The 17,898-nt window shown below is 42.6% G+C and overlaps 1 protein-coding gene across 1 annotated transcript; it reads left to right on the forward strand.

Moving 5' to 3' along the window:
- The first annotated feature begins 341 nt into the window (after positions 1-341).
- On the forward strand, positions 342-16,693 carry st8sia1 (ST8 alpha-N-acetyl-neuraminide alpha-2,8-sialyltransferase 1). The gene is made up of 5 exons (XM_085769137.1): positions 342-1,233; positions 2,040-2,184; positions 6,441-6,550; positions 14,529-14,621; positions 15,194-16,693. Exons 1-5 carry the CDS (start codon positions 1,055-1,057, stop codon positions 15,672-15,674), a joined length of 1,008 nt encoding a protein of 335 aa, XP_085625263.1. The 5' UTR covers positions 342-1,054; the 3' UTR covers positions 15,675-16,693.
- Positions 16,694-17,898: the final 1,205 nt, after the last annotated feature.

Here is a 17,898-nt window from a genome sequence, read left to right on the forward strand (position 1 = left end):
AAGCTTTTAATTCATGTTGAAACAAACCACCTTTCTTTTATAGATTAGAACATAATTTTACAGCTATTCTGTAATGAATAGATAAATGCAACTTTATTTCAAACTCGAAGGATCATCAGTTTACGAATGAGCACTGTTCATGTTATACAGAGCATTTAGTGGCCTGGGTTTAACATTTACACGTCAATATTTTAATCTCTGGAAAATTATTTAATTGCCAAGCTTGGCAGCACTGATAAGCCCTGAGCTACTTACTGCTCCGAGTGCGTGCTGCTTATTTTGAAAGACAACTTCCGCTCTCACCCGTGCTATTTTAGCCCACTGGACGTTCCCCTCACAGCAGCACAAGAAGCACTTTGTCTCGGCGGAGGGGGTGTTGACAGGAGAAAGAGGGAGAGGTGGAGGGAGGTTGAATTGGACTGGCCCGGTTCACTTGCGGCTCAGAGCCTGCAGCAGCAGCAGCAGCAGCGGGACCAGGACGGCGGAGGCCCGAGGGGAGGGGGGTGTACCGGACAAAAAGAGGGAGCAGAGTGGACCCGGACCGGGCGCACAGGGTAGACACACAATATAGACACGCACGGGAAACCCTTTCGGACTAATAAAGGATGCAGCGGGGCGCCGGGCGGGGAGGGGGCCCGCACGATTCCTCCCAATCCGCAGGCTGTAGTAATGATGGTGGTGATGCGCGGAGAGCGGAGCGCTGGAATCCTGCAGAGCCCCACACACTGCACCACAAACCCGCAACCGAGTGTGAGACGCCGCTGCGGGGATAAACACCCCCGCGCCTCTCCATCAAACCACCAACACCACCGACGACTACAGAAAACCGGCTTTCTTGAGCCAACCGACCGGTTAACAGACTACCTCGCAGCCCCCATTCATTCACTCCCTCCCTACACCCCGTCTGCGGAATGAGACGGGGGTTTGCAGAGGACGGAGAGAGCAGCTTTGAACCGAGCCTACTTTTCACCGCACCGGCTTCGATGTGCATGCGCCGGGGGTTTTGGTTTTGAAGCCGTGCTGACGGAGAGGGAGAAGAGAAAGAGGGGGAAAGATGTTGGTGCGATGCTACCGGGGCAAGCTGTCTGTGTGGGCCGCTTTGTGCGTGCTGGTGCTCTGCTGGTTCTACGTTTACCCCGGGTACAGACTCCCACGAGATAAAGAAATAGTGGAGGAGGTGCTGAGGCAGGGGGAGGCATGGCAGAAGAACCAGACCGGCATCGACTTGTACAGGTTGGTCTCAGGGCTTCACATTTCTCTCTATTGATTTAAAGGCAGTGTTTCCCAAAACGAGGCCTCCTGCTGTCCTTAAGTAGGTGTCTGGGGGAGGGCGAGCTGAGAAAGGGCCAATAAATTAGAAGATGCAACGAAAAAGTGAATATATTCCTGTTTGTTTGTGTTTTTTCTAACCAAGCAACCACTTTTGAAAATAATTGTAATGAAACATTAGAAAAATCTGTCAAAACTTTGTAGGAAATCAGTGATAAATCTCAGTAATACCACAGGCCGTGCAGCCGTAAACACAAGCAGGTATGGCACAGACGCCTGATCACCATGACTGTATCAACAGAGCATGTTAAAGCTTGGCAGTGGCAGTCTTATTTAAAGATTAACCCTAAGAGAATATGTGCAGACGGTTCTCCCGAGGCGATACCGATTAGGATAATCAGAGAAGGTGACACTTGCAAGAGCGGGCGGGCGGGCGGGCGGGCAGGGCCTGCAGGGGAATGACATGAGATGGGGAGGGATGAGGAATTAACACTGAGAGATGAAGACAGTCAATGGCTCAACTCGTTTCATTTGCCAGTTTCACATTTTCATTAAAATCCAGGCATAAATGCCAAAATGTACAGTAGCTGACTCACACAGTGGTTCTTTGTCCAGCTATTTATTAATACACATCTGTCTCCAGGCAATTCATTAAGTGGTCATTAGAGTCCAGACTAGCATCCCAGATGACCTGTAGAATCTAATTTGTGTTAAAATGTCCCTGAAACTTATTTATTTCCCTCCAATTTTCCCACATCTTCTCTGCACAGGAAGTTGTTGACCGACTGCTGCGATCCACAGAGGATGTTTGCGGTAACCAAGGAGAACTCGCCAATGGGGAAGGTCCTGTGGTACGACGGCGAGTTCTACCACTCGCACACCGTCAACAACGAGACCTACCCGCTGTTTGTGCAGGTAGGAAAACAAGAGTGCCGATACTGTTTTTTTTTTTCAGCTACAGCTACAAAGATTATGGGTGTTTTTTATTCTACGTTGAGATGCGAGGATGTGTTTTCCCCCTGGACAGACAGCAATGGATTTCCGCGCAGTCCTCCCGACAACACGACTTTCAGGGAAGCAGCTGTCCTCTTGAAAAAGTAACTAAGACCAGATGCAGGAATACGATTTTTCTACCACTCAGCGCAATACGACACTGGTAGTGGGTATTGTGGGTTTTAGCAGGGATCCTTGTTGATCCATAATGGAGGCGGACGGGTGGCGGGAGGGAGGGAGGGAGGGAGGATAGACACTCTCAAAGGCAGAGAGGATTACTGCCGTAGTGTTTTGAGTGTGAGGGGGAGTCAGCATGAAGATGAGGAGGAGCAGCAAGAGCAACAACTTAAAGATGCTGGAAACATGATAAGATATTTATGTTTCATGCAGATGTACTTATTTTTACATCAGATTAGGCTCCTGCTCCGCGGATTTGTCCTGTTGTGTTTCCTTTCTAATCTAAGTAAACAATGGAGGAGGATGTGCTTCAAGTTTCTCCTTCTCAAGTTGTTCCCCGTTTCCTTTCCACACAGAGACCACAGCAGAGTGCAAAAATGGACGTAGAGTGTGTAGTTGTGCATCTGTGTATGTATGTGTGTGTCTGTACCCAGATAAAGGGCTGCTGGGCTATTTTTACATGGTTCCATGCCTGTGCGCTATGTGTGTCTGTGTGTGTGCGTGCATCTGGATGAGGGTGTTTATATGTGTTTTTGCCTGGAAACGGGACAAAAATGGGAAACTCAAGGTGTGCAGGCGCTCGTTGCCGTGGTTTTTGTATCCAGGGGCGTCGCACCTCGCCAATAATCGAGATTGGATTCCTATTGTTGTGCGGCCTAATGCGCCGGGGTCGGTAAACGTGATGAATATCTGACCCTAATTTGCAGGCGTGAGCCGTGCATGTTCATTCATGACGGATGGGGGAGGAGAGGCTGAATAAATAAAGAGATGAGGATATGAAGTGAGAGTGGCTGAGCAAGACGGGGGCCTGTGTGTGAATGTAGAGCAGTGGCTTTCATTTGAGTGGGTGTGTGTATGTGTATGTGTATGTGTATGTGTATGTGTATGTGTGCCAAGAAGATCCACTTTATTTTACTGCTGACTAAGCATTTCTGTTCGACGTTTAGAAGATTGATTAATCCCAAATAGATCTGCCACAGTCCTTGATCGGTCGACTGAGCAAAGTAATCTCATATCTGTTCTGGTGATTTATCTTTTGAGATGTTTTTTTAAGCATCACTGGCAAATACTCGCTTTTGGTTTCAGTTTCACAATTTCAAGACATCACCACACTATTTTATGATATTTTATTTTTTTCATAACGAGAGAATGTAATCAATTAAAAAGTGATTTTAAGCACTGTATGCACAGTTGAGGTTACGTCCCCCACCCATACATTTTAAAACCCAACAGGAGCATGTCATTACAACACCTTTAACGCTGTACTCAGAAACCTGATGTATAGATTTCTGTGTCGGCTTGATGCCTCAGAAAACCATATAATTAAAAGTTTGATCCACATCAACTGTAGTTCCATCAGGTATCAATCTCTGTTCTGGAGACACTGGTACAGTTGTCTCTTTTTTTTAACTTTATAGTAATTCTATTTATGATATCAATGATGTAAATCTCTATCTCTATGTTTTAGCTCTATTCTCTTTTATTGTCTGTGCTGCGTGTCTGTTGTTGCGTTACGTCTTGCTATGGACCCGGAGTCCAAAAAAAAAAAAAGATATATTAGCCTAGCCTACTCTCTTTGTTTGCTGGCTAGATAACAGGGGTGTGATTTTTAAATCACTTTTAAAGACTTATCTCTTCTCTCTGGCTTTTAACTCACCTTGACACCCTGACACCCTGACTTTTTATGTTTAATGTTTAGTATAGCTTTTAATTGTTTTATCTTATCTTAGTAACTGTTTTTACGGCCCTATTTCTCTGTTAATCTATGTTTGATGATTTTGTTGTTTTATTTATACTGCTAGCACCTGTATGTTGTGCAGCACTTTGGGCAACCAAGGTTGTTTTTAAATGTGCTATAGAAATAAACTTTGAGTTGAGTTGAGTTGAGTGATAAGGGTCTACTGTAAAAGGGGAACTCCGTTTTTTTGACACCTGGACCTTATTTATAGGTGTAATTATGCTCATATACTCACACAGACACTTGTAGTGCAGCTTGGAGACCTTTGGACGTTATTTAGATCCAACGGGGGCCACAGCAATGGAGCTTCTACATAGGACATTATCTGCCGCGTAACTCGCTCATTTCACCTACATTTTGTCAGGAATGGCCAGTGTTATCATCAAATAAGGTCCAGGTGTCAAAAAAACGGAGTTTCCCTTTAAGGTTATCTGTTTTATTTCAAGAACTCTTTTGCCTCATGTGAGTGATTGGTTTTGTGACAAATGTTCCTGGTTCTCACACAGGTTCAGTAATTATCTCACTGTATTGGATGTGTTTCTGTTCCATCCATCACGGCTCTGTGTTACATGGATGTTGCTGGTCGTTATTTCTCCTCGTCTCTGACTCCAGTGCGTCACTTCGCCCAAGGTTGTGGTGGCATGTCGCTGCACTGTAAAACAACTTTGTGCTTTAGTGACTCTCTATCTAACGTTCGCAGGACCTATTTTTAGTAGCACATTTGCCCTTACTGTACAAGCCTATACTGTGGCCAGCTCTGTGTTTCCCAGAAGGAAGGTAACCGGTATTTAGGTGGGATGGACGCTGTTCAGACTCACAGACATAAATACCCTGTCCTCTCCAACCACCAGTGCTGTGATTGCAGGTCTGAACACAGACAACCAGCCACATTACACTAAGCTGGCAGTAGCTACAGTATCTGGGCATCTGCCAGGGAATGTGCCAATTAGGGCTTTGACGGTTAATTGCTGGTTAGTTCAACAGCTCAAACAGAGCATCCATACACACAGCTTACTGGACTGCGCACTAGAGTCCTATTATCTTTCCTTTTTCTGATGTTCCCTTCATGTGCTTCTCCTTTCTATTGTCCCATGACAGTGAACTCAACAGATACGTCTGGGATAAAGGTTAGGCTTTAAATAAAAGAATCTAATTTCAGCATCGTGAAAATCAGACGTCAGCGTCTGAATCTGTGAATTACAGCAAAATACTGTTGATCACTATTGAATCTCATGACACTGAAAGAACCAAACCCATAGTGAAGAAACCCATTTTTAAAATCTGTCAACATATTGTTAAAAAAAACTGTTTATTATCAGGAATTACAGGAACAGCTGGACTTTGTGCTACTGTGGTAGAGTCCTTATCCAAGAAATTGAAGCCCAGCTGGTGACCGTCTCCTGCTTGATGTCCTGTTAACAGGCTATTGTCCTCAGTCTTACCCCCCTGTCATGGTCCAAAGGGGACCCTGAGGCAAAGAGAAGTGTGTGGTTTTGTGTGTACTCCAAAGTGTGTACACTCTGAGGGGAATAATGAGCACAATTGTTTCCGCCGGCTTGCTTAATCCATGCCACTGACTTAAATGCAGCCAAGGCAAAGAGCAGGGACATTTTTGGCCCTTGCCTCATGAAGTGTGGTATTTCAGTGTCCCCTGTAACAGAGTTAATGTGGCCTATACACTGATTTAATTTAGACGATGATAAAGCAGTAATTCACAACCAGGAGGTTTCTCCAGTTATAATGGGATATGTAGTGTAGTGTAGTATCCTGTAGTGTATGGACTAATATAGTCCATACACTACAGGATACATGGAAGATTATGAAATCATTGAAAAATACGATAACCACATATTTAGCCATGCAACATGTTGCACCTAAACAAAGATAAATCTGAACAATTAAATTAATGGATACATGTTTATAATAGCTAAAAGAAAGGCATAAGCAGTTCAAATATTATTATTATTAGCTATTAAAAGTGGTGAAAGATGAAATAGCTTGCAAAAAGTATGTGATATAGAGCTGTAATAGCTAAATGAAAGGAACATTTCAAACTATTAGCTATTAAATATTGAACTAAAAGTAAAGGATAAATAGTTGAATTGTTCAATGTAATGGCTAAAAGTAATGAGTACGTCCTGAGCTTTGCCCTGAGTGACTCATGCACCTGCCTCAACTTTAGATCGAACAGATATTTGTTTTTCTGCATGTTTGTGACTGGCTTCATGTGTTAAGGACCATGTGCATTATTTCTTCTACCCAGGACAATCCTCTGCAGCTGCCCTTGAAGAAGTGTGCGGTGGTGGGCAACGGTGGCATCCTCCGACACAGCAAATGTGGACGACACATTGACCAGGCTGACTTCATCATGCGGTGAGAAACAAACAACTCTTTGTCTCTGTGGCTGGAAGTGTCGGTATGAATATGACTGCTCCACTGCTCCTCCGACTGTGAATCAGTCGTGCCCATGAGAGCAGCCACACACCATCAGCCATCAGTGATAATGAGAGCTGGTGTCAACTGTAGCCAAGATAGAGAGAGAGAGTGAGAGACAGACAGGAAAATGGGCCACAGCGAGGACAAGAGAGAAACGAGGTTGCTAGGAATGAGCAAGCAAAATAGGAAAAGACTAAGATGATAAGATGAGGCATAAAGCAGAATAAAACCATCTGTTGTGGCATTAAAAATACTTAGATGACATGTGGGATTTTGGTAGAGGAAGGATTGGCATGGATTTCAGATAAAGTTGCTTCCCATTTGTAATCAAAGAGATGCATGTGTATTGGTACAGAGGAACTGTCCCCAAAGTGTTGAGGAAAAAAGATCTACAGTAAAGTTCAGATCAGACTTTGAGTGTAAAGAAAAATGCATGGCATCTAACTGTACGTCAGGTCGGCTGCGTAACAGATGTTCGCAAAAACCTCTGATCCAGAATTGTGGAACAAAAGCCTACATCATCTCTACATCTGTCTTTGCCTGTAGAGACTCTTAAACCACTAGAAGCAAAGCAAAAATACAAAGGCTACCTGCCTTTCCATGTGATAAAGCCATTATTTTACTGCTCTCATCGCATTTCAGCAAGTCTGAACTCCAATGCATATGTTTAAAACACACCTGCTTTCTTCTTTAAATAAAAGTATGAAAAACTGGCACAGCTAGAAGGCAACAGAAAAAGCACTTCCTGGAGAAGATGCGTGTGAACTGAGGTCTGTGCCAGTAAAGCAGGTGCTGAACACCACAAACTAAATGTATGTCCCCAATGATCTGATTTACACCTGTTAGCCTGCCCATACTGCCCTGCTAAGCTAGACCGCAGTAACTACGCGAACAGTGAAACTGAGAAAAATCGCTTTAAAGTTTTTTGATTAGCCTTCCAAATGTGTTGTAGGTAGATTAGTGAAAATACACAGATTTGACAGGTTTTCATTAAGTAATATTTATGCAATAAAATATATTACCACATATTTTATATTTGACCCCTAAAAAGCAGTTACTGCGCTCTGCTGCCAGGTTTCCTTAAATAAATACACAGGTAATGCTACGGCAAAGTGCAGTAACTACAATGTTGTTGTTTTTTCCAGCATGCTTCTAGCGCTGTCTAGCCTCTACCTGGTCTTTTTACTAAACTTAACAAACTTCTTTCTTCATGGCCTAAGCTCAACCAAAGCATCAGAGCAGAGAAATGTCTTTTTTTCTCCCCCAGTCTGTTGTCAGCAGGAGCGGGGGCTGCAGCAGACTCGCGCCCGTGTGGGCTGAGCTCAAGCCGCATACAAGCCGGATTCAGCCACGCTGAGCGGAGCGTGGAAGGGAAAAAAAGTGTAGCCTACCGGTATTTCTTCTACTCTGTGGGACGGTAGATCATAACGGAGTGGGGGAGAAAGCAAGTGGGACAGATCTGCCCAGACCCTGAGCTGCGCACGTTTCACAGACAGGCGCACAGTGTAAACAACTTCACCGGTTCAGCACCATGGATAGCTGGGGGTGGAGGTCCGAGGGTCGGGGGGGGGGGAAAGATCTACAGTAAAGTTCAGATCAGACTTTGAGTGTAAAGAAAAATGCATGGCATCTAACTGTACGTCAGGTCGGCTGCGTAACAGATGTTCGCAAAAACCTCTGATCCAGAATTGTGGAACAAAAGCCTACATCATCTCTACATCTGTCTTTGCCTGTAGAGACTCTTAAACCACTAGAAGCAAAGCAAAAATACAAAGGCTACCTGCCTTTCCATGTGATAAAGCCATTATTTTACTGCTCTCATCGCATTTCAGCAAGTCTGAACTCCAATGCATATGTTTAAAACACACCTGCTTTCTTCTTTAAATAAAAGTATGAAAAACTGGCACAGCTAGAAGGCAACAGAAAAAGCACTTCCTGGAGAAGATGCGTGTGAACTGAGGTCTGTGCCAGTAAAGCAGGTGCTGAACACCACAAACTAAATGTATGTCCCCAATGATCTGATTTACACCTGTTAGCCTGCCCAGATGTTGCCATGGGGATTTTCACAGCTTAGATTCCATGCAATTAACACCCATTATAAACGTGTCAATTAGTCAAAAACTATAATGAGTTTTTAAACCTTCATAAATCAAAAACTGTTGAAGATATACCTGAAGGTTTTGTCAACATTTTAAAGGTTGAATTAAGTCTGTAGCTGAAAGTATGCTTGTAAAATAATGTATTAATAAATAATAATGTAATAAATCCCCGATAATGTAATAACCCAATAATGTAATTAAAAATTTCACTTGAGTGGATTGAAAATGTAATAAAACCTGACAATGTAATAACTTCCCAATAATGTAATGAAGTGCATTTCCCAAGAATGTAATACACTCTTAACCAATAATGTAATAAGTATTACATTAACGGGAGGTTATTACATTATCAGGTTAGCCTTCCATTTCAAGGGACCTGATAATGTAATAATACTCCAATAATGTAATAATTTAACAGGAGATCACCCATTACTTGGTTTCAAGTGGTGTGTTCAAGGTTATATTAATGTGTAAGCAACACAAGCTCCAGAGCGCCACCAACAGGTCAAAGTTGGACATGCATGAATGGTTAACTGTGACCCGTTCATCCGTTTTTCACAAACAATGTATCACTGGAGCCCTCGGGCCAAGCCGAGGTAAACGCATCCTTAATGTCTTTTGTGTGTCATGGTCTGACTATCATCTGGGCGACGTTTCAAGAAGATTAGACAAAATTTGTGACAAGAGAGGCCTTTTAAAGGTTTTTGATCAAATCAAAGATGGCAGAAATCCATTATGTTTTTAAAAAATAAAAATAATAATTCTTCAGTTTCTTGAACTTTAACTATTCAGCATATATGTAGAACCCGATAATGTAATAAATCCCTGATAATGTAATAACCCCAATAATGTAATAAAAATTTTCACTTGAGTGGATTGAAAAAATTGTAAATACAAACCTGATAATGTAAAATAACTTCCGCAATAATGTTAATATAAAGTACATTTCCTAATAATTGTAAATACACTCTTAAACCAAATGAATGTAATAAGAATTACATTAGCGGGAGGTTATTAACATTATCAGGTTAGCCTTCCATTTTGAGGGACCTGATATATGTAGATAATACTCCAATAATTGTAATAATTTAACAGGATATCACCCATATACTTGGTTTCAAGTGGTGTGTTTCAATGGTAGATATTTCTGTGTAAGGCAACACAAGCTCCAGAGCGCCACCAACAGGGCAAAGTTGGACATGCATGAATGGTTAACTTTAGACACCCTTCATCCATTTTCACCAAACGATGTTAACAACTGGAGCCCTTAGGGCCAAGCCAAGGTAAACACATCCGTAAAGCAGAAGTGAGTGAATCCGGTTCGTTTTTCCCCCGCTAATATGCTTAAAGCGAACCAGGGCAGGTTTTTTTAGAAAAAAGAACGTAAATTACCAGCTTCAAGTCACAACTTAACGACTTATTGTATAAGCGTTCCATGGCAACCCACTCGTTGTTTTATTTCCGACCTGTTATAACCGGTGAAAGTCACTGATAACAGCTAGGGCTGCGCCACAAACAATTATTTTAATGATGAGTCGAACTAGTCACCGGACTATTTTTTTCGATTAGTCGACTAATCGAGATCATACGTAAATTGAATGCAAAACATACAGATTACGCACCAGCATGCCAGCTGCTCTTATATAAACCATAGCTTTCCAGCTTAGAAGTGTTTAAGGTATATGCTAACTAAAAATAAAGACAAATTAATAAAGAGATAAGTTCATTAAACATTTAAAGTCAAATATGCAGATCTTAAAAGCAGAAGTAAGGCTGAAATATTTGTGTTAATATAAGTCCTTAAAATAGTTATATCTTCCGACAGCAATCACTTACATAGAGTGTTTGGACTGAAACACGGTCTCTCAGTCCACTCTGCTCTGCATCTGAGCCGAAGAAGAAAACATTTATCGTATCCTACAGTTTTTATCCAATGAAGGAGAGAGAACGGCATGCCAGGCCTGTGTGTGCGTAGCCAAGGGACGCCGTGAATGTGGCAACGTAGGGACGAGGACTGTTATGGTGCGTTCAAGGAAACTCGTATTTTTTCCGACCGTGAAGTGGTTACCAGTTTCGATCTGGTACAGAGTTCACAGGTCGGAAGTTACGAGTGGCCGTTATAGTGACTTTCACCGTAAAATAGGTCGGAGAAAACACGAGTGGGTTGCCTGCATACGCTAACAAAGTCGTAAGTTGTGACTTGAAGCTGTAATTAACGATTATCAAAAGCCTGCCTGGAAACGCAGCATTAGCGAAAACGACTCGGACCACTTACTTCTGCTTTTAAGCATTCATACTAATGATAGGCCTAACCTTCTGCTATCAACAGTTTGATTAACTGCTACTCACCTAGTGACACTAATGTACATCACAACTCCTCATATCTAGCAGTTTAGGATTGAAGAGCTTGTTGGTTTACAATTGCCATGGCTCACATGCAAATTATAGGCTAAACAATTCATGTTGATACCATTAGATCTCCATCTAACAAATGGTAAGATTCAGTTTAGGGTGGGATGAAAGCTACTGCACAGCCAATAAGCTGGTTAACGTCTGATAAGATAATTATGACACTGCAGGAATTCAGATTGAAGATTGTTTCATTAACCTGATATCTTTGGTGGGTGTGGTACATATGAAAATCCTACGTAGGGGCTGCCAGTATGTAGTATATAGTGCTGTGTAGTTGTGTGTGTGTGGGGGGGGGGGGGGGGGGGGGGGGTCGTTGATAGCTTTTCGGTTAATTGCCCTGCCCTGATATGACCTCCTTGAAACACTGTAATTCCCAGCTGTGAGACATGTGCAGCAGACTGTGTGAACTGATGATGACTCACAGCGTTTTACTTGCTGCAACACAATAGCAAACGCTTTATCAAACTGACATCTGTCGAGTTACAGTTCAATCGACAAACATTTATACTTCAGGCCTGTGGAAACATCCCCCGTACTTTCATAATTGTCAGTTTACCCCGCCCCATGACGAAAGGAGGGGGAGCAAGGTGAAATGGTAGATTCTGCCCCCGAGGATGAGCATCAAGCTTGCGAAACATGAGGCAATCAAAAGTAGTGTCCAGCTCCAAGGCTTCTCTGGGTGCGCTTGATGCTTTAGGAGTGCCTGAGTTTGTGCAACATAACCCCTCATATTAAATTCTCTCACTCTTTATTATATCCAAGATTTCCCACTCCTTTCCTCCGAGTATGATCACTGACCTGCCTAGGAAAGCATTCCCATTTTTTAACCACACATATCTCTGCTTCATTTCTAGTATGATGGTAGTGACCTGTCGTATAAAAAACCAAATATAATCAGAACCCTAAACACTTGAAAATGTGTCCAAAATATGAACATCAATCCCACAGGGCCATTGCACCCCTCCAACTGCTAGAATGACAATAATTATTTCTTTGGAGAAAAGCTTAAGAAACTCTTAGCATGTCATTGGAGCGTATAAGCTTTGAGAAGGACGCTGATGAGTCATATATATTATATTTAGTCTGGAATTCACAGTCTAAACAAGATCATTTTACCAGCCTCTACACATTTTGCTAAGTAGAACTTGGAAAATATCTTAATATCATTTATTTCAATTCCTGACCAACAATGGCCGCGTTTCCCAGATTCGATCTTTCTTAAGGACTTAAGAAGGCTCTTAAGAAGGGTTCGGCTAAGAAGGAGCGCTAAGATACGGGTGTTTCCCAGATGCGTTCTTAACTGTCCTTCTTAAGATCAGCGACCAAAGAAGCTTCTTAAGAAGCTCCTAACGGGAGCTGTCCACCACCACAGTACTGAAACTGGAAATCAATTCGATCGCGCAGGCAAATCGATTATTATATCAACACGCCACCTATTACGCGCATAAATCACACACAGTGACAAGCGCAGCTGCACCAGACGGGCGATGAATAAACCTTGAAAATAACGGGATTTCCACTTGTCCAAACATAGGGGGTTAACACAGGTGTCCGGCGGGCCTGATTAAGAAACTTCTCCGCTGTTGAGTTGCCGCGTTGGTCACGGGCAGTGACGGACTGTGGCCGTAGATGACACGGCAACAGCCGCGTAAAGATGCGCCAAGACGGTCTGAGCGTGACCATGTGATTATGAATGATGTGTATAGTGAAAATAAAAATAAAAAATGAGTGGCACGGGGCTGGCTGTTTTACAGTCCAGACAACTCTATGCAAGGATGAAAACACATGGTAGCAAATAGCTCACTTGATAGAGTATCCCCACTGCAAGTTTGAAGCATTGCTGTGCGTCTGGGTTCAAATCCACCCAATAGAAAATTATTATTTGGTGGTCAACACGTTTTTCATTTTCTCATCATCACTGAATGATCAAGTGCTATACATATGTATATAAGGGCTACATATATATTTAGGCAAGTGGAGTGTTAATTGCGTGACAGTCCTTTTTTTAGTGCACAGTATAAAATGGCAACAGGGAGGATCCATGTCACGGCACCACACTACCGTGACACTGACCCTTCACTTGCGATGCCCCCACACCACACCAAGAAGCTGCCCACTGCGTAAAAACACGAATTCAAACAAGCGAACACTAGAGGGTTTGATTTAAGAACGGTTGTGTTTTTTGATGTTCATGCAGATATGGGACGATGGATGTGGTGGCGTAAAAAATAGTGATAATGATAGTCATTGATGATATCATTTTATTTGTGTGCCCTGATGTGTCAGAAAGCAAATGTTATTCCTCATATTTTACTGATTATTTCTTGTTCTTATATTTAATTTTTTATTTTTATTTGTATTTTCGGCACATATTTAATATGTTTTTAAAAAAACATACGATGGTGCACTGTTTAAATATCTTGCTCTATAGTGTGATATTGATTATGTCCTAGAAAAAGTGCTAAAAAGTCCCGCTAAGAAGACTCGAAAGAGTGGGTCAGCAGCTCGATCTTACATTTCCTTCTTAGTGAAAGATCTTCTTAAGCTAAGGAGCGACTCTTGGGAAACACGTTCTACTTTCACAGTCGTTCATAAAGAGCGCTCCAATAGAAGATCTGAGCTCCCCCCCCAGCGCTAAGAAGTCTTCTTAACAAATCTGGGAAACGCGGCCAATTACAGTTTAAGCTATTTCAGGCCCCATCAACTCTTTCACAGCGAAGTAAAAGTCAAACAGTGACTGGTCAACATCAAGGTGGGACCTAGAAAAATGGTTACTGTGACCGTTGAACATTAACTGAAGCAAGAGCTTATCAAAAACCAGATGTGATAAACCCAAAAGGAGGAAATACTGTGGCAAGAATGTGTGAGTCCTTTTCTGATGCCCACTTCCTGTGTCTGCAGATGGTAAACAGCTCTGATGTGACAGAAGTCATAAACTACAGATCAAGCTGCTGGGAAAGCAATTAAGCCATAATTATCCTAATATCCTCCATATAAACACATTATCTCGCACACGAAATGTGAATTTTAAATGTGATGTCGCTGTCCGTTCGAATTTGTGTTATGAGTGAAGCTGTGCCACTTTGTGTACTTGTGTGTGGCAGAAAAAGAAAGTCAAGAAGAAAGTTGCATGATGTAAAAATGTGTTCATCACAGCAACGCATGCTGTAAATTACACAGTGACATCACTACACGTTACCGTAGTTATAAATAAATGAAAATGTGTTGACGATTCTGGATGAGCAGAAGCTCTTTGTTTGCCTCTGTTCACTACCATAATCAAATCTAATTAGCTTTAATGACTTAAATAAATCCTTTAATTGTTTATACTGTGTGTGCCTGTGTTTGAACAACTTACATAAATCAACATTGTGTGTTATATTGTGTGTGTTTTGTTCCTTTAGGTGCAACCTCCCACCACTCTCAAAGGAATATGTGGAGGATGTAGGAACCAGAACACATCTGGTCACAGCCAACCCCAGCATTATCGAGAAAAGGTAACCAGACCGGACTGATAACATCCCACTGAATCAAATGATATCAATCTAATTACAAAGAGCATATTGTAGCACAGATGGATGGGGGAAAAAAAGGTAATGGTTTACAGAGGGGAATCAGAGCGATGATACTGTGGAGTATTGATTTTTGGGAGTTCAGTTCAAGCTTTTCACAATGACATATGCAACAGGCAAGGCAAGTATTTGTATTGCAGCTTTCAACAATACAATTCAAAGTGATTAGTAAAGCGCAACAAGATGGCACATAGACGGGAGGTGGGGGGTACAAGGAAGGAAAGAAACTGGAGCAAGTTCAGACAGAACAAACAAAGAGGTAAATGAGGAAAACAGATTTCCCCTCATCCTCTCTGCTGGCTTTAAATTGTAAACTGGAAAAGTATTACTAAATAAACAGGAAACTCATTTCCTCTATAGGAAACCAAAAAAAGGAAGAGGGAGCAGACGACTCGACGACTTGAGATCATGAATGACTCAGATCTGTAATGCCAACAGTTGCATTACAACATCATGTGGAAGAACTCACTCTCTCCATCTCCGTCTTTGTTTCTCAGGTTTCAGAACCTTTTGTGGTCGAGGAAAGCCTTCGTGGAGAGTATGAAGGTCTACGGCTCCAGCTACATCTACATGCCGGCGTTCTCCATGAAGCCTGGCACCGACCCATCGCTGCGGGCGTACTACGCCCTGGCAGACTCCTCCTCCAACCTCACCATGCTGTTCGCTAACCCCGAATTCCTGCGCACCGTGGGCAAATTCTGGAAAGCCCGGAGCGTGCACGCCAGACGCCTTTCCACGGGGCTCTTCCTGGTCAGCTTGGCCCTTGGGCTGTGCGAGGAGGTGACGGCTTACGGCTTCTGGCCGTTCTCCGTCGGCCTGGACGAGCAGCCGGTCAGCCACCATTACTACGACAACATCCTGCCGTACAAGTGGTTCCACGCCATGCCCGAGGAGTTTGTCCAGCTTTGGCACCTGCACAAAAGTGGCACGCTGCGCATGAGGGTGGGACACTGCCCCCCACAGGACGGAGGGAGTTAGAGCGCTTTTGTGGGGGCGATGTCACAACGGTCAGTTAAAGTTTAGCGGGTTACGGGAAGCAAATGAAGATGTTTTGGTCGGGACTAAGCAGGAGGGGTTGTTGTCCTGACATAAATGGCTGCACATACTTCCTCTGAGAAAACCTCGGCACTGCATCTCTGTCCATAGACACTCCTGCTAATCCCTTATTATCATAAGAATGTCCTCCACCCAGACCAGCAGCATCAGGGACAGGGTAGACATTGGCACATGCAGGCACACACACACACAAAACCAAACTCATGCGCAGACAAAATGTAAAATAATCATGCATTCCTAAACCCTGCCATATCTCCACCCCTTGGCTTCTGAAGCAGTGTGTGCATGGAAGTGTCTTTTTTATGGGAAGCCTCAGCTGGGACTAATAAAGGTGAAAGTGTGTGTGGTTGGTTGTGTGGGGGATGGGGTGGGGTTTTTTTGTATACCGACTACTGTATCTGACTGACATATGGGGCAGCTGGACCAAACCCCCCTCTGTGTCTTTGTTAAACAGAGACAGAAGGAGTGGAAGGCCGGGGGGAATAATAAAACGCACTGAAAGACTGGCGAAATGCGAGGAACAAGGGAGAGATAATGGTGTCTAGTACCTAGTGTCTTGAATAGGGCTGAGATTTAATGGAAGAAAGAGAAAAAAAAACAAAAAAAAAGCAGTGGCACGGGGAGAGAGTGAGAGCTGGCTGGCGTGTGTATGAAAGGGATTTTTCTGTGCTTTTCTTCAGCCGAGCGCTTGATTGGCATTCTCTGGTGCCAGACTGAGCTTTGGTTCAAAGCAGGAGCCATTAGAAACCCAGTCTTAAACCCCATTTCCCCCCTCGAATGTTCAGCCGAGCTGCATTTTAACCCTTTGCCGAAAAGGGAAGAAAAAAAACAAGCGCGCAAAATTGTATTGTTTGTGATTTTCAGGATTAATGTGAATTCTTTTGTCAGTGGCCACGAAGAGAAGAGAGGAAGCATTAGCTACATATATCATAAGATATGAACATTTGCTGCAAAAAAAAAAAGGAAAAAGATGAGAACATCGCAACACACATAGGTACCTCACCTCATTTGGTATCAACACTGATTGACTGTTTGGTCTGATCCAATCACAGGCAGGTTTCTTAGATTTTAAAAAAAAAAGAAGAAAAAAAGCCTAACCCGCTTCTTTAGAGGGGCTGCTAGAAGTCGCCTCTTGGTAACTGTGTTATACTTGCCAAGTGCCAAGCCAAGGGAACAGTGGTCTCTTTGATACATGTTCTCACACTGTCCTTGGGCTCTCAGATGGCGAGACACTGATATAAAGAGGGGCAGTGACAGAAACAGACTTGAGGACTCAGTGTCATTAAGTGGCATTTTAATGGGTGACTTTGTTTCTTAGACACCGTGTAGATTAGATTGATCAATGTGTTGGGGCTTTTTTTTGCATCGGAGTATAGGATGAACTGAGCCTCTGTCCTGTGCTCTCTTTTTTTTTTTAATAAATTGTGATTTTTTTTTTTTTGTGCACAAGTGAAACAAAAAAAAAACACTCGCTCATGAAGCCACCATGACAGATGTTTGTTTTGTTTTGTTTTTGGTACTTGCAAGCCTTGCAGATGGACAACAATGTACTTGATTTTTTGTTTTGTTTTTTTTTCGTAAAAAGAAATGTTATTTAAAACATAATAAATGTGACCGTGCCATATCGTTAGAATCGCAGCAAAGGATGCCTGTGCATGGAAAGTGCATGGAGCGTACCACATGCTCCTCAGACTCATGGTGAGGAACACATCGATAGGTTAGTGCTTTATGCTTTCAACCCACTCCCTGTCTCTGAATAAGGTCCAGTGCCTTCAGGTGTGTAAAAAAAAAAAGAAAAAAAAGAAATTCAAATGAGGGACATTTCTAAAGCTGACCATGCTCTGATATGGGTTTTGATTTTTCTGGCTCAGTCACAGGATAATGTGACACATTAATGAACCCCCAGACTTTGCGTAAAGTTAACTTAAAGTGAGCTACATGCTACAGCTGGACCAAGCTATTGAAGTGAAACTAAACTGAATCATTTCCAGTCCAAATGCACATGTGGCTTGAGACTGGGAACTGAAAGTGCTCAATACTTAGACCAATTTGTTTTTGTTATTGTGATGTTTTCTTATTTGCACCTTTATATATATAGTATATATATTGTTTTCCTCTCCTGCCCAGTATTGTGAATGAATGAGTT

The sequence above is a fragment of the Trachurus japonicus genome, chromosome 23 (assembly GCF_045865225.1).
Source record: "Trachurus japonicus isolate A0001 chromosome 23, Traja_1.0".
Lineage (NCBI taxonomy): Eukaryota > Metazoa > Chordata > Actinopteri > Carangiformes > Carangidae > Trachurus > Trachurus japonicus.

What these genes read in the sequence shown, in the direction of transcription:
- st8sia1 (XM_085769137.1), top strand. Translation starts at nt 1,055, where the DNA reads ATGTTGGTGCGATGCTACCGGGGCAAGCTGTCTGTGTGGGCCGCTTTG. An exon ending in ACCGGCATCGACTTGTACAG is followed by an intron (nt 1,234 to 2,039) that starts GTTGGTCTCAGG and finishes TTCTCTGCACAG; the next exon opens with GAAGTTGTTGACCGACTGCT. An exon ending in CAGGCTGACTTCATCATGCG is followed by an intron (nt 6,551 to 14,528) that starts GTGAGAAACAAA and finishes TTGTTCCTTTAG; the next exon opens with GTGCAACCTCCCACCACTCT.